At 41.0% G+C, this 24,720-nt stretch overlaps 1 protein-coding gene across 4 annotated transcripts in view; it reads left to right on the top strand.

Annotated features, from left to right (window-relative positions):
- The window catches only part of Lpar1 (lysophosphatidic acid receptor 1), a 119,635-nt gene extending 104,665 nt beyond the window's left edge, over positions 1-14,970 (top strand). For all 4 annotated transcript variants that reach the window (XM_036179547.1, XM_036179546.1, XM_036179548.1 and 1 more), the window contains one exon: positions 13,619-14,970. In XM_036179547.1, the coding sequence (XP_036035440.1) occupies positions 13,619-13,920 (302 nt within the window). In that variant the 3' untranslated portion in view covers positions 13,921-14,970. The remainder of the gene's footprint in view (positions 1-13,618) is intronic.
- Positions 14,971-24,720: the final 9,750 nt, after the last annotated feature.

The raw sequence follows: 24,720 nt of genomic DNA, 5'->3' as shown, positions 1-24,720 counted from the left end.
CTGGTGACTGGGTTGCATGGTCCTTAGGCATGCCCTTTATTTGTGATGCCGTCTTTCATCCAAAGGTTGACGTTCCCACACAAGCCTTTTGGTTTCGACCCCTCCTAGGTCTCTGTAAAGCAAACTGACCAAGCCGTGGCTGTGCCTTCTCTTTGCCTTTCTCCTGCTCTCTGATTACTCGGGGCCTGTGGGCTTCATGGGAGGAGGCCCTGTGTCTTTAGGAGTGAAGAAGGAAAGCTGGTGAAAGACCCAGTTTCAGCTTGCCACCCTTGCTGCGGCCGAGTGAGTCAGCGAGGTCTTCCCATCCTCAGAACACCACTTCTCCTTTCCCTGCCCACCAAGCCCAACTTCTCAAACCTGGAGAAACTGGCTTTTTTTTTTTTTTTTTTTTTTTTTTTTTTTGAGACAGGGTTTCTCCATGTAGTTTTGGAGCCTGTCCTGGATCTCGATCTATAGACCAGGCTGGGCCTCGAACTCATAGAGATCCTCCTGGCGCTGCCTCCCGAGTGCTGGGATTAAAGGCGTGTGCTACCGCCACCAGGCTGAGAAACTGGCCTTTTAAGGACAGTTAGTAGAAACTTGAACACATCAAACTCAAAAGTTCCCTGGACTCTGCATCTCCTAGGAGGCTTGTGATTTTTTTTTTTTCTTTATTGGTTCTGGGAACTGGATGGATGCTAGACAAACCCCCCCCGTCATCTATTTTAGAAACCACCAGCTTTGACTCTAAAGAGCAGCTTCTGGGAACAGATTAAAGAATTCTTTTAAGCTGGTGGGACCAATGCTGTGTTTAGTTAATGTTGTCACTAAGCATTCTGCAACTTGAGATGCCTCACCTTGAGTACACATGAACAAAACATGAAAACTGGAGGCACATTGCTAAGAGGAAGGCTTTGGGACCGCTCCAGGGGATCTAAAGCTCTATTCTGGATTCTGTGAGCACTGCGTACACATGGCATGCTCTCATATACACATACACATAAATGAAAATAAAAATAAATCTTAAAGTTTTTAAAAAGAAATTTGTTTTACTGATTTTAACAAGTTTCTTAAAATTTCTTATTTGAGCAGCATTTGTATTTTAATCACTTTCTTTCTTTGGGAGGAAGTCCACTCATAAATTCATGGTGGACATGCACGAGCCCTTTCATTTATCTCTACTCATTTATGAAAGTATGGCAGCCTCGGAATGCAAGACTGGCGGTTATCATGGGAGTTAAGTGAGGGCTTTCTGAACTCTCCTAGGCAGTCTTTATCCTATTGATTGAGGTTTTTTAAACATAATTTTTTTATTGATTCTTTGGGAATTTCATATCATACACCACAATTCCACTCATTTCCCAGTCCTTCCACTGTGTGACCTTCCCCACCCCAAACACAACACAATAAAATATAACAACAACACCCATTTCGCTCCTCCATCTTTCCAGCCTCTCCATCACATATTCTTTTGTCGTAGTGGTCTTGGAAGTTGTGGTGTGTATACCCCTTTGCCCAAACAGCTTTACTAGCAAATGTTCATTTCAATGAGTCATTGGTCTGGTTCAAGGCCTCTGGTTTCTGGTATCATCATCACTAGACCCTCACCGAAACTCCTCTCGGATATCCTGGGGCCACCCTGAGTCATGGAGATCCTGTAGGTATCACTCCGTAGGATCGGTCCCTTCATAAGCCCCAGTAGGTCATAGATGGGGTGGATGTTATGGTGGGTCAACCCAAGGCTCTGCATGTGGGCCTTGGTGGTAGCTGAGCCGGTCAGACCTGGCTGTTATGGCTGCCCCTGTCGGGTGCAGGGTGTAGCCAACTCTCCTAAACCCACACCATCAGAGCCAGCTGTCCCACACCCATGGTGAAGGCTGGGGCCTCTTCTTAATGCAGCTCTTTCATGAGGGTTGGGGCTAGACCTCTTGTGGCAGTGTCCAGCAAGGGGCTCAGCCTGGCCCTCGGATTCCATCATGCATGGTTCTTATAGTCCCCTGTGGTACCATGGACCACAGACATCAACACAGATCCCAGTTACAGCAGGACCATGGACCCAGACATGGCCCTTGGCAGCAGCTCAGGCCTAGCCATCACCATGCCCCTGTGGCAACTCAGGTCACCCAGATCAGCATGGCTCTGGTAACAGCATGGCTCTCGGATGCCATCCTGGCCTTAGGTAGCTGACTAGACCCTAGGCATTTACAAGGTCTTTGGTGGTAACAGGGGCCACAGACTTCAACACTGACCCCAATTGCTGTCGGGCCACAGACTCAGACATGGTCCTAGGCAGCAGTGTGGGCCTAAATGACACCATGGCCCCAGGTGGCAGCTCGGGCTACTCAGATCATTATGGCACCAACAGCAGCATGGCCCTTGGACACCAATAAGGCCACAGGTTGTGGCCAAGAGACTGGGCATCTGTGTGGCCTTTGGTAACAACAAGCCACAGACTTCAACCCTCTCAAATCCAATCAACAAATCATATCACCGGGCCCATTAAAATGTCACCTTCCTGTGTTCAAAGGCAGCAGCATCCCTTGTCATCATACCGAGTAGCCCCTGGGATCACTACTGCAGGGGCTGGCTCCTCATGTGTCTGTTGCTCAGTCTCCGGGTACCATCTCCTTCTAAAAGGCACTGTGCTTACTTTCTTAGTTGCTATTCTTACCCATTTTAGAACCTAGGGTCAATGAGGACAGAGAATTTTGTTTTCCTTTTTGATTCACTGATACATCCTTATACCTTGATATATAACAAATATTCATGTTTGCATGAGTTAAGAAAAACAGAAAAATTAGTACAATATCATTGTAAGGCTAGTAATTTAACTCCTGACAGTTAGCAGTAACCAATTGTTTTTGTTCCTAAAACTTTATACCAAACTATCATAATTACATAATTTATATTATCTGATAAATATTAAGTACAAACAAAGAAAATATATATGTGTAAATGAGGTGAATATTTTCCAAATATTAAGTGAAAACAAATTGAAAAGGAAAAACATTTGGAAAACCTAGAGGAACCGTGAACTATCTGCAAGGCCTTTGCAGTCGGGTTGCTTTGGAAGACTTGTAAGCCGAGCATGGGGTGCTCACCCACAAACCTTAACCTTTGGGAGGCAGACTGGATCACAAGTTCACACCTAGAGTTAGGGAGTAAAACCACATCTCAAAAACAAAAAAACGTGGGTGGGATAGCTTAGTAGGCAAAGACTCCTGCCACCAAGCCTGATGACCTGAGTTCAATCCCCGACTCCCACATAGTGGAAGAAGAGGAGCAGGACGTTACCCTTTCACCTCCACATGCACACCAGTGCACGTGTGCAGTCACAGACATAAACACACACAGAATAAAAATGTAAATGTGATTTAAAACTCCCAACATTCTAAAACAAAAATGAAGAAGAAAAGAGAGAATCTTGAGTGCTGACTCCACATTGGAGGAACCAAGTTAGCAGTGACTTGTGATGGCTTTCCCTTGGAAGATGGCACGAGCCTTCAGGGAAAGACCCAAGCTTAGATAGAAAGCCTGGGCTATGTTTGAAAGGATTGGCAAATGTGCACGAGAGTTGCTTTTCAAGTTGAGTAGCACGTCTAATATATCTTCTTTATGGCGTTCTGAACATTTCTAAAATGAATTGACTCTTAGTCGAAGTTGAGGCCCATGTTGTGCAGTTCTTGGTTGTTGCTCCTGTCAAGACAGAGTCGGTGGCAAATTACACACGTTTTACATTGTATTCTTTTCCACTAATGCAATTTTTTTTTTTTTTTTAGCTCATTTGGTAGGAATAAAGACAGAATATCCTGCTCTTAGAAGCTGAATATGAGTCCACTTTTTAATCTACAATGCGATTTGTTTTATTTTCTGTGGCAGTGTATTATTCTTAATTTTTTGAATGAACAGTATTTCAAATAATTCCTGAATTATACATGACTTGTACAGTGGGGTGGATACATTCATAGGATAAATCCTCAGAAATGATAATTGCTGCAGTCTATGTTTTAAGCTGTATTTATTTTATCTGTATGAATGTTCTGCCTACATGTATGTGTTCCACATCCATGCCTGGTCCTAGAGGAGGCCAAAAGAGGCTATTAGATCCCCTGGAACTGGAGTTACAGACAGTTGTGAGACACCATGTGGGCGCTGGAAGTTGAACCCTGGTCCTCTGGAAGAGCAGTTAGTAGTTCTCTTAATCCCCAAGCTACTTCTCCAGCCCAACAATTTATCTTTAAAGCATTTAGAGAAGATTGATGTTGCTTAGGTTTTCTGTGCTATGATAATTTACTGGACTACATTGAAAGTTGCTTTGTCAGGGCTGATCCTCTGGGTTTCATTCAATACCTGTAATTAAAATAACTGATGCGCATGCCCCCAAAATTACTTATAGTCATAGATATGAAAATCTTGGTCATGAACACCCCTAACACCCATTTCTCAATTGAATAATTGCTTTTCATAAGTCTTTCTTTTTATATTTTTTAAACCTGTCCTTTAAAAAGATTCAAACATTTTTGATAACAGGAGATATCTTCAGCACACAGCTATCATATTGTAGCAGAACAGACAGTACCTCCCTCCCACTCTGCCAGGAATCTGTGCTTTGGAAAGGTCAACCCAGGACATCTGGCAGCCAGAGGACACTCAACAGATCTCCAAAAAAACAATCACATTGACAATTTCAACCATTCTTCTTTTCATGTCTTTTGGACACTAGGAAAAGAATACAAGTAATAAACAATTTTAGGTTGCAAAGAACACACAAAATATTTGCTTTTGGACCAAATGCTGATCTTTCCCCCCCTTTGGCAGTAAAAAGACAAGTAAGTGGAATTTCCATTACGTTTCTGTGCCTTTGAAATTTCCTTCTAAGTAGTACATGTCGTGTTGGTCCATGCAAGAAGTTCATGAAGGACAACGATTAAAATCCATTGGATTCTGTCCCTTGCTATAATCTATGAGCATTTGCAGCCAGATTTCAGTACTTGTTTAGATGTGCATCATTTGGAAGAATCCTAATTTATAATTAAAAATTAAATATGTTGCAAAACCAATTATAAACTTCCTGTTCGTGTTGAACTTTTGCAAGGGAAAGATTTAGGGGAGTTCATTTATTCCTTGAATGGGATAAATATTGCTCAAATCACCTTGGTAACAGCTGGGCTATAGTCATGCTGTAACTTTAGTGTTACTTTTGAAGTTGGCTGATGTCAGTCTAAAATTGACAACAATAATTTTGCTGGGGGAATCTAAGGGTTTTTAGGAAAATCTTTTGTAAGATTTACAAAAACCGTGGCATTAATGTTTGGTTATTGGTAGGCAATTACACTCTGGTATGTCTGCCTCAACTCCTGCTACATCTTTCTTTGAGATGGAGGTGGATATACTTGAGAAAGCATATACAGGGAGGAGGGGACAGGTGGTGACCCCTCTTAACATGGTTTAGACTACTGTACAGTTTGTTCTCTTGAAGGTAAATTCAATAGTTTCCTGCTTTGTATGCTCACAGAGACCTCAAATGTCATGCTCTATTCCTGAGTGTCTTAGCTGCTGGTGGAAGTAGTGTGTGTGTGTGCTTGAAAGGATGCATGGCCCTGTCTATCCGGGAGCTGACCAGATGGCCATGCTGCTTCTCTCTGACTTAATTATTGTGTATGTGTGTTTCCTGTTCTCCTCTCTGCAGGTGGTTATCTAACTGCATTTGTCTACACACCAGATTGCCATCACTGGATATGTAGGTATAAGCAAAACACCAGCTTTGGTGGCAGTTCATTATACTATCCTCTTCAAAAGAAGTAGTCCTCTATGTAGAATTTTTTCCCCCAATGGGAAGTCACTCCTTGAAGCATGGTGCCTCCAGTGCAGCTGAAGACAAAGTGATAGCTTACATGGAAGCCATGTTAGTATAAGTAACAAAATGGCTTCTAATGGGTTCTCGTTGGCATCTATAAAAGATGGAGGACAGTATTTTATTGACTAAGTTAGGATGCATTACTATGTAAAAATACTGCTCACTGAAAAAAGAAATCATCCCTTAAAATGAAAAATAAGTTAGTTTTCCAGTTTTTCTTTCCCCATCACTGACAAAAGTCCTGAATTACCTAGCAACAAAATAGACAACAGCTAAAGACCCAATATTGATCCTGGAAAGGAAGTCCAGCATGCCTTCCTAGTTGCCAAGTAAAAAGCAAGATGCTGAAAGAAAAGTAAGGAATCAGTCATACATGAATGTAGATTCTAAAAATATCCAATATCTATTATAAAAGTCATCCCCAAGGGACAAAAAGTCACTCAGAAAAAAAAATGGAATACTTCTTAATATTATTGCCCAGTAAGAGCCAAACAACAACTTTGAACAAAGACAGTCTATCTGAATCAATTTTCCCTGGTAACATTAGTGATTTCCTGAGTGAAAAGTAAATAAATTGACATTTCACATAGGCATGTGTAACAAAAAAGGTTGATAAACAGACTTTCTTGTGGGATGATGCATGTTCTTTATTTACTTATTTTAGAAAAGAAGATCTATTCAATAAATCTTTACAGGGTACTGTCCAGTGGTGAGCAGAGATAGCCTGATGACAGGAAAATAGTAACCAAAAATGGTCTTGTAAACAATAAATGACCAAGTGTGATGCTTCGTCATTGAGGGTCACAGAGTACTGAGAACTTAGGAAAGGAGTTTTGACTTCATTGTGGAAGGCACCCTGAAAGTCATGACAGCTGAAGACTGAGTCGGGGTTAGATTGACATGGGGGTGGGTAACTGGGAATGGGACGGGACAGTGGCTCACTAACAGCCACTGAGAAGGTGTTGTATCTAGGAAGCAGGAAGTCAATGCCATGTGATGGTTGAGAAGTAAAGAAGGCCATGTATCAGCAAATAGAGAGGAAGTGCCATTAGGTGTCATATCTGCAGTACTCCATTCTCGAGCACAGTGCTCTGAGAGAAAACACTTTCCAGCTTATGCACACTTTCTAGGAAGAAAGTGGTTACATAGACTCTTGCAAATGGTGAAGGGAAAAGACAAAAATTCCATAATGCCATGGTAACTAAGCCTTTATTTACCACATGGGCATTTGGGAGGCAGCCCAGAACTAGACTATAGCATTCCATATCTAGATATCTAGTAACAGCAATACATCTAGTAACTCCCACTCTGCCAGCTAGCTAGGTATAGGCAGCAGCAAACAAGAGAGGCCCTGCCTCAAACAAGGTAGGAGGTGAGGACCAATACCTGAGATTGTCCTCTGACTTCCACACATGCACTATGGCACAGCTACAACCACATTCACACATAAGAACACACACATGGACACAGACACACAAACATGCACAACAGTTACAAAACAGAAGTGGGAATGTTTGACATTGACTAGGTGGAGTGAAATTTGTATTAAGATAGACATCACAACACAGGGCTGGAGAGCTGGCTCAATGGGTAAGAACACAATTCTCACAAAGGACCTGGTTTTGATTCCCAGCAACCATGTCAGGCAGCTCACAATGGCCTGTAACTCAAGCTCCAGGGGATTCAACACCTCTGGCTTCCATAGGTACCCACAAACATGGCATCCTTTCACACAGACAAGCATACATATGATTAAAAACAAAGTCTTTTTTAAAAAGACAGACATAAAACATATGAATTAATTCTTTTCAGTGGACAGGAAAAACAATGTATGACAGTCTAGGTTAGTCTTCTAGAAAAAGCTTTCATCTCAAAAGGCCATCACAAGCTGGGACTGGTGGCACAAACCTGGAATTCTAACAACCTGGGAGGCTGAAGTAGGAAGATTGTAAATTCAAGGCCCACCTGGGCTAGATTATTCTAGCTCAGGGTCCTCCTGAGCAGCTTGGTAAGAGTCTCTCAAAATAATGTTGAAAGGTGTTGGGGTCTATCTCATTTGCTTAGCATGCAGGAGGCTCTAGGTTCAGTCCCCATTACTGCCTAAACATACCCCATATAGTTACATCATCCCTTAGCTACTGGACAGAGGAATAAGCTTAATTATGTCTAAGGTTCACTACCTGAAGCGTTTATCTAATTAATTTAATTATTCTTTATCAATAAAAACTCAGAAGTCAGGGTAAGAGCTTGAATGATCAAAGAAGCCATGGACAAGCAACCATAGGATCCCCCCCCCCCCCCCCCCCCCCCCGCTTGCCCAGTCCTCCATCCAAAAGGCTGGGAATCTTTCTTAGCCCCTCCCTATTACTTCCTGAGTTGCTATACATGTCCTGGGTCCTCCAAAACCTCTATGGCTAATTTTAGTCAGCTAGTGGCTAGCTCTGCCCTCTGATTCAAAGTAAACTTTACTGGCAGTCTTGAGAGTATCATAGTATGATCAAAACATCCCAGAACTACCTGAGATTCTTTTAAGACATGTTAGGTAAGAACTGTTACAGCAGAATCACAACGGACCTTCAGAGATGAACTAAAATTGGAATGGATTCTGGGATATAACTTCCTCGAGCGAATACACAAATTCAATGCCACTAGGAGAAAGAAAAAAATAGTGTTTGAAGTACCCGTTAGAGAAATGAAAAGAATGAAGCCACAAAGAGGTTCACTTGGGTGCGGGGCTGCTGTAGAATTGATTTACCTTGACTCGTCCAGATCTGTGGAATTCCTGAATTTTTTGTGAAAACACACTTTTGCCATCCCAGACTGGTAATGCTTTCTGCTTTGCTCATCCAAAATCTTGGGCTCTTTTTCTAGGGGTCTGCTCTGGCCCCTGCTGCCTGATTTTTCTTTAGCTTTGGTTTTTGTGCTCCATATGAAAGCAAAGAATCAAAGATCAACTGGTTAGGAAAGAGACACTGCAGAGAAGCAGCTGACTGGGAGAGCATCTTTCCACTGGTGGGTCTGGTGGGTTGTGTAGTCAGAGGGATGATGTGGTTATACGACTGTGGTCTGCAGCTGAGACCTGTTGTTCCAAAGCTGCCCCTCCCTCCCTGCCTCTTGTACCAACATTCCAGCACCTCTCTTTCCATTTATATGGGCACCGGGCCCTCCAAAATTGCTTTGACAGATGTGTAAGAAAGAATTGCAGCTTGTCCAGGGAAAGGCAATCCTCAGACCTTTTTTTTTTGAATAGCCTCCCACCCCCATCTTCCTTGTGACGGAGACAAGTCCGGGGATCTTTCTGCACACTGAATCAAGGCTCCCCAGACTCAGTCTTCCAGGAGCTTAGCAGGGTGACTTGAAGGCATCCCCATCTGATACCCTTCAGGCGCCTCAGACAAAACACACCACATGAGACTACGAGACTGTCAACTGTTGCTCTCTGCTTCCACCAACAGAATGCCAACCTAGGACTTTCTCTCGTTTCCTCCCTCCACAAAAGGTACTATTCATGCTTCATTCAAGGTGAAAACCCAGAAGTCATCCCAGACTCTCCATCTTCCTTAGCATCAGGAGGAGGACAGCCTCACAAATACTTTCCTAGTCTACACTTCTTCCCTGGTGTTGCTGCCCTCATTTGGGCTCTACTTACTCCTATTTTAGAAATGAGAAATAGCAGAGTATATATACATACATATATATGCATATGTGCATGTGTGCGCACACACACATGTGCACACACACACACACACATTCTACTTATCTTGATCATGTTCTTCTTCCACTGTCACTAATCTGTATTTGAAATGAAAATATGACAATTGAGGCCAGTGAGATTAAAGTCCTCCTCTGCATTATTTTTATATGCCACTCAGGCTGAGAACCAGTGCTGATCTGGAAAATGAATGTCTTAGCCAGATACACATGGTTTTTCTGGCCTTGGACACCTTATCTTCTGCCACTTCTGGTTTTACTATATGTAACCACAAACTATTTGTACTTCCTCTCTTTCATACTGTTGAATACCATTCTTTGGTTGTGTGCCTTGGTCTGTAGAGAATCTGCCATCAGAAATATGCCAAATAAAGAGAACACCAAAAGCAGTCCTGCCACTGGAATTCTATAGTATTTTTATTTCCCATCTGGTGAAGTGTGGAGCTGAGAAGCTGCAGAGCGCTCTGCGGCTGAGTGGCTTCCTTCTCCCTCTCTCTCTTCCTTCTCAGTTTCCTTCTATGCCTAACTGTGAGTCCTGGGACTGTCTAGCAGTGTGTGTAGCTCTGTAAACCTCAGCTCTTCATGGCTCAAATCATGCTTTCGTGTTCTTCTGTGCTGAGGATCTACCCCAGAGCTGTATGCACAAGCTTTCTCATCTGCGACACTCACAACACTGGGAGGTGGACAATGGAAGGAACATTTGCCAATTGTTCCTCATGCCCTGTCGGGTAGGAAGAGAGCTGCTGCTTCTCTGCTTTACAGATAATGAAATGGAGGTTCTGTTCAACCCATCCACGTGTCTCTACACATGTGCATGTGTGTGAGCATCCAACTGCAGACTGGATGTGGTCCATCATGCACGTATGGAGCTGAATGACCCAACTCAGTTAGAGTTGTCTACTTATTTAAAAAATAAAAATAAAAATAAAAATGGATGAGGTTTTCATTCTTAGAAGCACAGAGGGAAATCTGTCACTTGAGCAAATTTGATTTCAAACTACCATTCACTATGACTTAGGAGCTCAATCACCTTGGACTTTTCCAGGCCCCCTGCTCCCCTCCTATAGTACTCTGTTGTCTCTGGGTCAGTTTGATTCAAGATACCCCTGAGAAAGAGAAGGGAAGGAGGATGGGAAAGGTCCCTGCGACTGGTTTTCAATGTGGATTTCTGAGGCTGTCAACTGTGGATCATGAAGACACTTGACTGAGTCTTGAAGACTCTGAGACAGTGTGGTCAGGCCTAATCACAGTTCTAAAACCAGTTCCTTCCTGTGAAAAATGAAGAGGACTCTGAGTTTCCTCACAAAGTGCTCACATAGGCTGGCTCCTGTCAGGCTGTGGCATCCCCCACTTCCTGTAGCCAAATCTAACAGGGTGTTTTTTTGTTTTTTTGTTTGTTTGTTTGTTTTTGGCTTTTGGAATTTTTCAAGACAGGGTCTCTCTCTGTGCAGCCTTGGCTGTCCTGGAGACCAGGCTGGCCTCCAACTCACAGAGATTTGCCTGCCTCCGCCTCCCAAGTGCTGGGATTAAAGACATGTACCACCTCTGCCTGGCCTTTTTTTTTTTTTTTTTTTGTATAAAAGTTAAGTCCAAAGTCTCATTTCTAGAGCCATCTCCTTCCTAAAAAGACTGCTCTCCCAGAATTTTAGCATTGGAAGGAATCATAAACAACCTGTGACTGTGTTTGAATTCTTTTCTGGTCAAAGCAGACTGAGCAACTGTGTGAGAATAAGGGCTTCCCCATTGTGTTGCCAACAGGGAAAAGAGGTTTGTTTTATTTAAAATGTATCTGCCTGTGCTTGGAGCCAGTTATGTTCAATTAGAGCTTTGATAAAGGAAAAGGGAAAAGGAACTTTTAAGATTGCTTTCCCATGCACGTGTGTGTGTGTGTGTGTGTGTGTGTGTGTGTGTGTGTGTGTGTGTGTTCCAAGTAGATGAATAAAGAGACCATGGATTTTCCATCCAAGTATTTTCCACCCTGAGAATAATTTCTTTCCTGGCTTCTCAATGAATAAGGCATTATTTCTGAAACCCAAGAGACATTCCTTTGATTTCCCTTCATGTTTAGCTTTCTGAGTGATTTTCAATAAAGGAAATTCAGGGGCTTGGAATGAAGGCTCTGTTAACACTTTTATTAAGGTTCAGATAGTGGTCTGGCTATTATCTGCTGATATTTGGAATATTGTTTTCACTCTCTGAGGAGAGTGGAGAGTATTGAATTTATAAGAAAAATGAAGCACCTTGGATGGTCTTCAAAGTGAACAGCGGTTTAAAACCAATACACATTAGTGTTACAGAACAAAGAGCTTTATGGAGGACTTTTCTTCTTGCTTTATTTGTATTTCCCTGCTGAATAGGTTCAGAGAGAGAGAGAGAGAGAGAGAGAGAGAGAGAGAGAGAGAGAGAGAGAGAAGAAGGAGGAGGAGGAGGAGGAGGAGGAGGAGGAGGAGGAGGAGGAGGAAGAGAAGAAGAAGAAGAAGAAGAAGAAGAAGAAGAAGAAGAAGAAGAAGAAGAAGGAAGAAGGAAGAAGGAAGAAGGAAGAAGGAAGAAGGAAGAAGGAAGAAGGAAGAAGGAAGAAGGAAGAAGGAAGAAGGAAAGGAAGGAAGGAAAGTTCCTATTCAAAGCTGGCTGTTTGGAGACTAAGTCACATTTGTTTACTTTTTATGAAAACCAGTCCTTGAGACTGATTCAAGCTGAGTCCTCCAGCCTAAGTTTACATCCACTGAGGCCAACACCACCCTGTGTATCTGTGTGGATTTAAAGATCCAAATGCGTGTGAGGCTTCTCCCAACTCACCCTCTGTCCACTAGATAGCTGTTTATCCAACATGGGGCCTCTTAGCTGATGAATAATGGTACACACTGCCCCACAGGCTACCATTCCTTCAGTAAAAGACCCTCCAGCACATGCTAAGATAGTACAGTCATCAAGGCTAATTAATCATCTCATGACTTACACGTTCCCTTAGCTCCAAATGGAAAGTGATCTAAGAAACTAAATAAAATGGGATATCTTTTACCATCTGAATTTCCAAACCACTTGTGATTATAAAAAAATCTTAATAATGCAGAATAGTTGTGGGGGAGAAAGCAGAGAGTTGATCTAAGTTAGAAAACAGCGGAAACATAAAATTTGGTTACAAATATTTAACTTTATAAGTTGCAGAGAGTGGCAGGATAATGTAGTACTTTCAGGAATGTGACTCCAGAGCCAGGCAGCAGAGCAGAGAATCTTGGTTTTGCCTCTTGTTTACCCCTTTCCAGAGCAGTGATCTTTTAAGTGAGGTATTTACACTTTCTGGGTCTCAGTTTCTCTGTTTGTACAGTGGGGTTTTAGTTTGCCTGCTATATGGGCAGCTTAGGTGAGTTATCATTTGTAAAGTGTATGCCAGAACTTTGATTGTTGGGTTGAAAATGAAAATATTCATCACTGGAAGCTGCTGTTTACGTGCCACAGATCTTGGGATAAGAACATTGTCGTTGTTGGGGTTGTTAATGTACACTGGGTGATTATTTTCTTAGCATTCATTTACAATTTATAGCCAGCCCCAAGAGGTAAATAGAGCACGTATATTTTTCAGACGAGAAAAATGAGACAAAATTCCATTTGCTTAAACACCTGGTTCCCTAAAAGGCACAGCAACGATTTGTGTGCTGATAAACAGAAATTAGAGACTGCATCTTCGATAAACCTGGAGGCTTGTGTCATTAATGTCTATCTTTTGCTCCCCCCCCCCCAACCATGCCTGTATGAGATTTTAGTTTTTAAGAACTTGTGTAGTAGTGTATACTCCTAATGCATTTTCTCATGGGACAGCTATTCATCAAACTCTGTGGTCTGTTCAGAAGTATTCATGTTGTACATCCTCAGGTTTAACTAGGACTTGAATCAACAGCAGATTATTGAGGTGACTGTTTCCTCTATTTCCGAAGCAAACATTTCAGTTGTCTCCGTGATTGGTGGCTCTGGTCTCAGGATCTGCACACAGACCTGAGAGCGTGTCACTTTCTGGTTACACATTTCATACATTCATTATCCTCCTAATACTTGAACCCTCCCCTGTCGTCCTAGGTGCCTTTATTGTCTGCTGGACCCCGGGACTGGTCCTGTTACTGCTGGATGTGTGTTGCCCACAGTGCAACGTCCTGGCCTATGAGAAGTTCTTCCTCCTCCTCGCTGAGTTCAACTCTGCCATGAACCCCATCATCTACTCCTACCGTGACAAAGAGATGAGCGCCACCTTCAGGCAGATCCTGTGCTGCCAGCGCAGTGAGAACGCCAACGGCCCCACAGAAGGCTCTGACCGCTCAGCCTCCTCCCTCAACCACACCATTCTGGCTGGAGCTCACAGCAATGACCACTCTGTGGTTTAGAAGGAAGCCAGCCAGCCTCTGTGAAGCTGTGAACCCCCACCCCCTATTGCCAGGGCAAGGTTGGGAGCCAGAGGAGAGGAAGCTACTCCTGTACTTAAACACTAACCAATGGCAGTATTTGTCCCTAGACCCAAGAGACTTGACATAGCCTGGGGATGAACCGATGTGGCAGCCCCCTTTCTTCTTCTTTGGAAAATAGAAAGTGTATGTCTTGCAGTGGAATTCAGAAACAGACTCTGGGGTGACCGTGTAGCCCTCACTAACTAGACTTAAAAGATTTTGTGTGGTTTGGCCTCAGCCAGAAGAGAAATCTGCCAAATTGAGTGCACGGCTTTCTACAGGCTTCCCCTTTAAAATACAAAACAAAAAACTCTGGAGGATACATTTCACTTAATAAGTATGTTTTTCCTGTCAGCATGTTTCTGGTTGAAAAGACTGTTAAATTCACATAGGAGAATTTTTTTTTCCACTATGGAGGACAACTGTAAATTAGAATGTTTTTTGTGTTTGTTTAGAAAGCAAGCATGTGGCGTGTGTATACAGTATGTTTTTCTTTAAAGATGAAAGGATAATATTTTAACTCTTCTAGAGGATAGAAGAAGCTAGTAAAAAATCAGTATTCATTTGGGCTATGGAAGAAACAATATCCTCACCACTTTACCTTGTAAGGTATTGGAACAGGCACGAAAGGCAGGGAGTGTGAGCTTATCATCCAAAGAGTGTATACTCTAAAAACCTGAGAGAAGATGAAGTGTGTAGTACTGTCCCTGCGTAGTTAAGACGCCCAAGTTCATTCTTACTGCTGGGACATTAGCGGATTTTTTTTTAAGCCTGTGGTTTTCCAAGTTATAAAATAATACATACTTAATTTAGAAAACTTGAAAATTGTAGAACTGTGTGAGAAAGAATAAGAAAAGAAAGATTACTGATATAACAACCCAGAAGTAGCCATCTTTACCAGCTCATGCTGTATGCCTACAGACATATATACTTTTTTTTTACATAATTGGAATGATATTGTAAATTTTTTTGTAACTTTTTCCTTTCAGAATTGCCAGGTTTTCCTATGGCATTATTATTATTATTATTTTTTACAAAAACAGTGTTAGCGGCTATATAATATTCCATTTAATGGATACAGCTCAGTTTATTTAACCATTCCTGTATTGTTGACTAGATTTTTAAAAAATTTTCATTATTATAATATTGGAAGAATCTTGTGTACATAAAACTTTGCCAGTATCGTTGATTATTTACTTAGGACCTATTCCCATGAAGGACCTACTTTTTAAAATGTGAAATGTCCTCATGTGTTTTCACTTTATAAAAAGGGACATTCTACTTTCAAACTGCAGGGGTGGCAGTGCTCAATGTCCCCAAAGTTACCTTTTTACAGAAGAAGCGCAGTGGTTACTCTAGTTGAGAATGACTTCTCAACAAGACGTTTCCCAAAACCAAGATTACCTAATGTTGCTAGCAATTTCCCTTTCGTGTTTTGAGGGAATGGCGATCCCATTCTTGGCAGCCACGGCTGTCACGTTGAATTGAAGAAAACACAAAGAAATCACAGAAGTGAGTCCAGCATTGCTGTCCTAAGTAGCCTGGGTGGGGTCTGTTAGCACCTGTGTGTTCACCCAATAGATGCTCGTGTTCAGAGATGCCTGGTGCATTGTCCGGGTGACTAGTGGCCCTATTGGTGTGCTAGGAGGAGCAACAAGGAAGAAATACAGCCCTGAAGCAGGTGTGGGAAGGTCAGGAGGATGTCTGAGAGAAAGAAGTCCTGAAGAGAATGGCATTTTAGGGAGGGGGAAGGTGAAGTGTGGCCTTTGTCTGCACAGAGGGAAGGCCCATGAAATGTGCCTGGTGATGAAAAAAGTAGGTGGAGAGCCAGTTAGCAGGAGAAAGATTTTGCTCAGAGCTTACACAAAATGCAGAAATTTTATTTGGGAAATGAGTGAAATGAACTTCGACTTTCATTAATGCCATTTTTATGGGGGCAATAAGGACTATTTGAATTGAAATGCATACTAATTGGACCTTAATAAATCATTCTCAATAAGTATTTGGCAATGTGTGGTTCTCGTCAGTGCTGTTTCTATTGTTCAGAGAACTTCTGGCTTGTCCTGTGATGTCTTTCCTCCCCAGCCTTCTTTAACTTAACCGTCTGAGGTGAAGCAACAACTGTTCCTCTAGCCGAGAGATGGGTTCCCGTCCCATGAGATCCATGGAGGATGTGCTACCTCAACAGCGCGGCTGCTAAAGCGGGGCATTTCCAAGAGATTTTCTTAATTATTTCTTTATTTTAAATAAAATAAATATAATATAGTAGAATAAAACAAAAACGAACATATCAGAATTGGACAAAACAAATACACAAGGAAAAGATCCCAAGAGAAGACACGAGAAACAGAGACCCACTTGTTAGCACACTCAGGAATCCCATACAAATACTAAATTGGGAGCCGCCATAATGTATGTATAAAAGTCCTGGTGCAGACCCTTGTAGGTCCTGTGCAGGCTGCTCCAGCCTCTGTGAGTTCATATGAGCATCGATCATGTTGATTTAGAGGGCCTTGACTTCTTTCCCCATTACTTCTCGCTCTTACACTCTTTCTGCCTCCTCTTCTGCGGTGTTGGTTCCCTGATCCCTGACGTGAGGGATTTGGTGGAGACCTCCTGTTCAGGGCTGAGTGCCCCAAGGTCTCTCACTCTCAGCTTCTCCATGTTCAGTGAGTTGGGTAGGTATTGGCTTTAGCAATGGGGCCTTGGTGTCAGTTTGTGGAGAGCAACCTATAGACTTGGCAATATCCTGGGTCGTTTGGGAATTGCTATGGGACCCCTTTGTCCAACAACTCAATTAGATGTAACTTAATTCCAATATTGATAGCTTCATAGGTGACAAGAGATAGCTGTTGTTTGGTGATTTCATTTAGGTTACCTTCATCTATGTATATATTTTAGTAAGCTTCTACCATATTAGGTTTCCATACTACCCCTCAAATGGCCCTTAATTTTAGCTGTCTCTCCCCATATTCCCTCTCTCATTCTCCCCATCTCCCCTCTCCACTTGATCTCCCCATTCCACCCCCCACCCATCCATAACTGTACTCTGTTTCCCTTTCCTAATGACATCTATCTGTGCCCTCCCCCATTATTAACTCTATATCAAACCTCTGCGGTTCTATGGATTATAGCTTGTTTATTATTGACTTAAGAGCTAATATCCACTGGGTCTGGGATATGTCACTCAAGATGATTTTCTTTCTAGTTCTCTTCATTTACTTTTAGATTTTATTTTTTTTAACGGCTGAATAAATGTACCACTGTGTAAATGTACCATATTTTCTTTATCTGTTCTTCTATGGAGGGACATCTAAGTTCTTTTGAATTTTTAGCTAGTATGAATAGAGCAGCAACGAACATGGTTGATCATGTGTCTCTGTGGTAGGATGAAGCAACCTTTGGGTATCTGCCCAAGAGTGGTAGAGCTGGAGCTTGAGGTAGATGGATCCCCATCTTCCTGAAGAACTGCCACACTGGTTTCCACACTGCAATGGCTGTACAAGTTTGCACTCCTGCCATCAATGGATGAGTGTTCCCCTTACTCCCACATCCATGAGCCATCACTTGTTTCATTGATCTTAGCCATTCTGATGGGTGTAAGATGAAATCTCAGAGTAATTTTAATTTGTCTTTCCCTGACAGCTAAGGATGATGTTGAACATTTCTTTGAGTGTTCCACAGTCATTTGAGTTTCCTCCTTTGAGAATTCTGTTTAGATCTGTACCCTATTTTTCAATCGGGTTATTTGTTTTCTTGATATCTAATTATTTGAGTTCTTTACATATTTTGGGTATTAGCCCTACATCAGATGTGTAGTTTGTAAAAATCTTTCCCCACTCTGTCTCTGAATGGCAGTGTCCCTTGCTGTGCAGAAGCCTCTCAGTTTCAGGAGGTGCCATTTACTAATTATTGATCTTAGTTCCTGTGCCAATGGATTCAAGGCACACTTTCTCTTCTGTCAGGCTCAGTGTTTCTAGTTTCATGTTGGGGTCTTTGATCCAATTGGAATTGAATTGTGTGCAGGATGATAAGTGTGGATCTATTTGGATTCTTCTGCTTGCAGACATCCAGTCTGACCAGCACCATTTGTTGAAGTGCCTTTTTTCCAGTGTATATTTATGGCTTTTTTTTTTTTTTTAAATCAAAGCTCAGGTGTACATAGGTGTGTGGGTTTATGTCTGGGTCTTCAGTTTTATTTCATTGATCAACACCTCTGTTTCTGTCCCCATACTATGCTGTTTTTATTACTATAGCTCTGATGTACAACTTGAAATCAGGGATGGTGATACCTCCCACAATTCTTTTATTATTCAAGACTGTTTTGGTGATCCTGGGTTTGTTGTGTTTTCATATGAAGCTGAAAACTATCCTTTCAAAATCTGTGAAAAGCCGGGTGGTAGTGGCGCACGGCTTTAATCCCAGCACTTGGGAGGCAGAGGCAGGCGGATCTTTGTGAGTTCAAGGCTAGCCTGGTCTACAGAACAAGATCCAGGAAAGGCACAAAGCTACACAGAGAAACCCTGTCTCGAAAAGCCAAAAAAAGAAAAAAAAAATCTATTTTGCTGGGCGGTGGTGGCGCACGCCTTTAACCCCAGCACTCGGGAGGCAGAGCCGGGCAGATCTTTGTGAGTTCGAGGCCAGCCTGGGCTACCGAGGGAGATCTAGGAAAGGTGCAAAGCTGCACAGAGAAACCCTGTCTTGAAAAAAAAATGAAAAAAAAAATCTGTGAAGAATTATGTTGGATTGTTGATGGAGATTGCACTGAATCTGTAGATTGATTTTGGTGGGGTGGCCATTTTTACTTTATTAATCTTACTGATCCATGAGCATGGGAAATCTCTCCATCTTCTGAAATCTTTTTCAATTCCTTCCTTCCTTCCTTCCTTCCTTCCTTCCTTCCTTCCTTCCTTCCTTCCTTTCTTCCTTCCTTCCTTCCTTCCTTCCTTCCTTCCTCCCTCCCTCCCTCCCTCCCTCCCCCCTTCCTTCTTTCCTTTCTTTTGATGTCTTAAAGTTTTTATCATGTAACTCTTTACTTGCTTGGTAGAAGTACCCCAAGATATTTGATATTATTTGAGGCTAGAGTGAAAGATGCTATTTCCAAGATTTCTTTCTCAGTCCATTTGTCATTTGTATATAGGAAGGCTACTGAGTTTTGTGAGTTAATTTTGTATTCAGCTACTTTGCTAAAATTATTTACCAGCTGTAGGAGTTTCCCTGGGGGAACTCTTAGGGTCCCTTATGCATACTTTCATATCATATACAAATAAAGATACTTTGACTTCTTCCTTTCCAATTTGTATCCCTTGATCTCCTTTAGTTGTCTTCTTAATCTAGCTAATATATCAAGGACAATGTTGAATAAATATGGAAAGAGTGGACAACCTTGCCTTGTTCCTGATTTTAGTGGAATTACTTTGAGTTTCTCTCCATTTAAGTTGATGTTGGCTATAGGCTTTTCGTAAACTACCTTTATTATGCTGAGGTATGTTCCTTGTATCCCTAATCTCTTCATTTATCATGAAGGGGTATTAGATTTTGTCAAAGGCCTTTTAAGCATCTAATAAAATGATCATGTGATTTTTGTCTTTCAGTTTTTTTATATGGTAGATTTCATTTATTGATGAGTATGTTCAACTACCCCTACATCTCTGGGATGTAGCCTGCTTGATCGTGGCAGATAATCTTTTCCTTATGTGTTCTTGGGTTCTGTTTGCAAGTACTTTATTGAGAATTTTTGCATCTATGTTCACAAGGGAAATTGGTCTGTAGTTCTCTCTCTTTGTTGGGTCTTTAGGTGGTTTGGGTGTCAGGGTAACTGTGGCCTCATAAAATGAATTGGACAATGTTCCATCTGTTTTCATTTTGTGGAATAATTTGAAAATACTGGCATCAACTTTTTTTTTTTTAAAAAAAGCCTTGTATAGTTCTGTGCTAAAACCATCTGGCCCTGAGCTTTTGATAGTTGGGAGACTTAATTATTGCTTCTATTTTGTTAGGGGTTATAGGCTTGTTTAAGCTGCTTATCTGATTTTGATTTAACTTTGGTAAGTGGTATATATCAAGAAAATTATCCATTTCTTTTAGATCTTCTAATTTGATGGAGTGTATGTTTTGAAAGTATATCCTTATGATTTTCTTAATTTCCTTGGTGTCTATGGTTATATCCCCCTTTCATTTCTAATTTTGTTAATTTGGATATTCTCTCTTTGCCTATTAGTTAATTTGAATAAGTGTTTGTCAATCTTATTGCTTTTTCTCAAAGAACCAGCTTGTTTTATTGATTCTTTGTATCATTGTGCTGTTGTTTGCTTGTTTCTATTTTGTTAATTTCAGCCCCAAGTTTGATTATTTCTTGCCATCTACTCTTTCTGGGTGTGATTTCTTCTTTTTGTCCTAGAGCTTTCATGTGTGCTATTAAATTACTGGTATGAGATGTCTCCGGCTTTTTTATGTAGGCACTTAGTGCTATGAACCTGCCTCTTAGAACCTCCTTCCTTATGTCCCATATGTTTGGGTATGGTGTGTATTCATTTTCATTCAATTCTAGAAAGTCATTCACTTCTTTCTTGATCTATGTTTCATTTAGTAGTGAGTGGTTCAGTTTCCATGAGTTTGTAAACTTTCTGTTGTTGGTATATAGCTTTAATCTATGGTGGTCAGATAGGATGTAGGGTATTATTTTAATTTTCTTATATCTTTTAGAGTTACTTTGTGTCTGGGTATATGTTTAGTTTTGGAGAAAGTTCCATGAGGTACAGGGAACAAGGTATATTGTTTTGTGTTTGGGTTAAATAGTCTGTAAATATGTTTGCTCCATTTTTTTTTAAACATCAGTTAGCTCCAGCATTTCCCTGTTAGCTTTTGTCTAGATATCCAGTCTATTGGTAAGAGTGGGGTACTGAAGCGTCCCACTATCAGAATGTGAGGGTCAATATGTGATTTAAACTATAGTAGTATTCTTTTATGAGCTTGGCTGCCATGTGTTTGGTGCATAGATGTTAAGAACTGCAGTGTCCTCTCAGTGGAATGTTCCTTTGATGAATATGTAGTGTCCTTCCCTATCTCTTCTGATTAGTTTTGGCTTGAAGCCTATTTTGTCAGATATTAAAATGGCTACACCAGCTTGCTTCATAGGTCTATTTTTTTTTTGGAATATTCTTTTCCATCCTTTTACTCTGGGGTGGTATTCATCCTTGATTTGAAGATATGGATCCTTGGATCCTTGACATATCAGAAGGATGTATCCTGTTTTCAATTCAAATCCATTCTGTTAGTTTGAGTCTTTTGAGTCTTTTTATTGGGGAAATTTAGACCATTGATATTGAGAGATATGAATGAGAGTGCTTGTTGATTCCTGTTATTTGCTGTGTTGTTGTTGTTGTTATTGGTGGTGGTGGTGGTGGTGGTGGTGGTGGTGGGTGTATTTCCCTTCTTTTGATTTGCTAGTCTGGGATTATTTATTACTTACATTTTCTTGGGTATAGTTAACATCTTTAGGTTAGAGTCTTCCTTCTAGAGCCTTCTGCAGGGCTGAATTTGTAGATACTGCTTAAATTTGATTTTTATCATTGAATGTCTTATTTTCTTCTCTGATTGTGAATGAAAGTTTTGCTGGGTATATTAGTCTGGACTGGCATACATGGTTTTTTAGAGTCTATAGAACATTTGTCTAGGCCCTTCTGGCTTTTAGAGTGTCCATTGAGAAGTCAGGTGCTATTCTAATAGGTCTCCCTTTATATGTTACTTGGTCTTTTTCCCTTGCAGCTTTTAATATTCTTTCTTTCTTATGTACATTTAGTGTTTTGATTATTATGTCCTGAGTAGACTTTCTTTTCTAGTTTAATCTATTTGATGTTCTGAAGCATCTTGCACATTGATAGGCATCTCCTTCTTTAGGTTAGGGAGAATTTCATCTATGATTTTGTTGAAAATGCCTTTGACCTGGGTTTCTTCTCTTTCCTCTATTACTGTTATTCTTAGATTTAGTCTTTTTGTAGTGCCTCAGATTTCTTGGATGTTTTGTACCAGGAGTTTTTTAGATTTAATGTTTTCTTTCACTGAAATATCTCTTTCTTTAGCCATGTCTTCAGTGTCTGAAATTCTCTCTCCCATCTCTTGTATTCTGTTGGTGAAGCTTGCCTCTAAGGTTACTGTTCAAGTTCCTTCATTTTTCATTTCTGATTTCCCTCAATTTGGGATTTATTAATTCTAGTTCCACTTTTAGGTCTTGAACTGTTTTATTCATCCCCTTCCACTGTTTGTTTGTGTTTTCATAGATTTAAGAGATTTATTCATTTCCTTTTTAAAGACTGCTACCATATCCGCACAGGCTATTTTAAGGTCTATGTTTCAGCTGTGTTGCAATACTCAGGGCCTGCTGTGGCAGGGTTGCTCGGCTCTAGAGGAGACATATTGTCCTGGCTGTTATTGTGTTTTTACACTGGCACCTAGGAATCTGGGTTTGGGAAGACTGTCATTTTAGGTGCTGGTGTCTGACCTTGGCTTGGTTGGGTGGGTGTCCAGAAGCAGAGCAATGAAAACCTGTGCTCAGCTCACTTTCTCCTTTTGTGTCATACAAGATTCCAGTCCAGTGAATGGTGTCTGCCCAGCAGTGAGTAAGTCTTTCCAGTTCTATTAACCTAATCAAGATAGTTCTTCACAGGCATGACCAAAGGCCCATACCTCAGCTTTTAGACCTCATTGAGTTGACAAGAACCACCACAGACCTGTTTAAAAAATTAAAAAGGAAAAGAAAACCAGAAAATGAAACAAAACAATAACCACTTGATTCTAGAAGATTCCATTTTTAGTCATCTTATCCTAATTGAAATTCATTGAAAGAATGATGGACTAGTTTCACTATGCCTTACTCCAGCACCAGTCTACATAGACAATCTTCAGTTGAAACTTTGCATTAAAGGTAATTTTTAGTTTAAAATCTGATACTTACTAGTTATTAGAAAAGCTTGCCAAATATATAGAACTTGTAACTATAAAATTCTAAAAAGTTTAAAATTTCTGAGCCATTGGTAAGGTATCAATGTCCAGACATCCCTAAATACTCTATGATTTCTAAGTCAAGACATATACCTTCTAATCCCAATACAACCATCACCACCAGGAAACTGATGTGAACACAGAACCTGTCATTTAATCCACAGGCCAAAGCTCAGCTTTGCCAACAGTCTAGTGATGTTCATCAAAGCAAAAGAATCAATTCCAGGGCCCCAGGTTATAGTCAGTTGTCACCTGGCCCAAGTCTTCTTCCATCTTGAGCCACCTCTTCATCTTTTCTTGACCTCCATGGTCTGGCTCCTGAGATCATAGGTCACTTTTTAAAACTCTCCCGAGCTGAGTTTGATTCACATTATTAGGGAACACAGAGGTACTGCTGTGGTCTTTGTCGCACACCACCAAGCAGCAAACGCTCAAGTGGTCCTTGAGCAGTTGGTGGTGATGTCAGCCATGACAATATGATTGGGGTGGTGTTTGTCAGGCTTCTCTGTGGGGAAGAAAATTCACTTCTCCTCTTTATAACTAGCATTATATAGAGAGGTATGTCAAGACTGTGTAAACACTTTGTCTTTCATAAAAAAAAAATTGTGTATCCATTGTATGTAGTGTAGTGAGTTCCTGCCTTGTATGTGTGTACATGTATGTGGAAGCCAGTGTTTGGTGTTGGGTGTCTTCATCCACCTTAGATTTTGAGACAGGGTCTCTCACTGAGCTCATAATGCATCGATTGGCTAGGCTAGTTGGCCACCAAGCTCTGGGGTCCATCTATCTCCATCCTATTACCCACAACACTGACATTACAGACACATGCCCAGCTTGTATGTGGATACTGGCGATCCAAACTCAGGTTTTCATGCTGGCCCATTGAGTCACTTCCCCAGCTTCCTTTTCATTGAATTTTAATTTCTGATTTCAGCATTCATTTTCATGGATGAAGCCATTACCAATGGTCTAGTACTGCTGAACTCTGAAAATTTCATGGCTACAAATTCCATAAATTGCTGGGCTTAGAAATCTTCAAACTAAAAAACAATGAAGTTTTAATTCTTTTTATTTCTTAGTAGTCTCTGTGAGGGAATAAAAGTTCTTTCTTTTCCCAGATATTCATTTATTTATGTTACTACAGATTCCTGGCTTCTTATTATACAGTAGCTGACAATATTACTATAATTTTTCATTTGATACTTCTCTTTTAAAATGTTTATAGATTCACATGCAGTTTAAAGACAATATGTGGTCAGGCTTGGGACACACACCTGTAATTCCAACACTCAAGAAGGCAGAGGCAGGTCTATCAGGAATCCAATCCCAACCTGGACTATGTGGTGGGATACTGTCTCAACTCTCCTCCTCCTCCTCCCTCCTCCTCCTCCTCCTCCTCCTCTTCTTCCTCCTCCTCCTAAAAAAAAAAAAGAAAAGAAAGAAAGAAAGAAAGAAAGAAAGAAAAGAAAGGAAGAGAGAAAAGAGAAAACAAATACAAAAAGTTCTCTGCACACTCTACCTAGTTCCTCTGAATGGTGCTGGCTTTCAAAGTCATGATATAACATTACAATCAGAATGAGGACAGAGATACAATACAGAGATAGAAAAGCCACACAAGCACAAAATCTTGATGCAGGTCACAGCCACACCTTCTACCTTACCATTCTGACACCTAACACCCATGGTTCCTCATTTACATTTTAACAATGTTTTCACATAGAAGCTTATAGTACTTCTGAG

The sequence above is a fragment of the Onychomys torridus genome, chromosome 2 (assembly GCF_903995425.1).
Source record: "Onychomys torridus chromosome 2, mOncTor1.1, whole genome shotgun sequence".
Lineage (NCBI taxonomy): Eukaryota > Metazoa > Chordata > Mammalia > Rodentia > Cricetidae > Onychomys > Onychomys torridus.
This window is presented reverse-complemented; position numbering and strand designations above follow the sequence as displayed.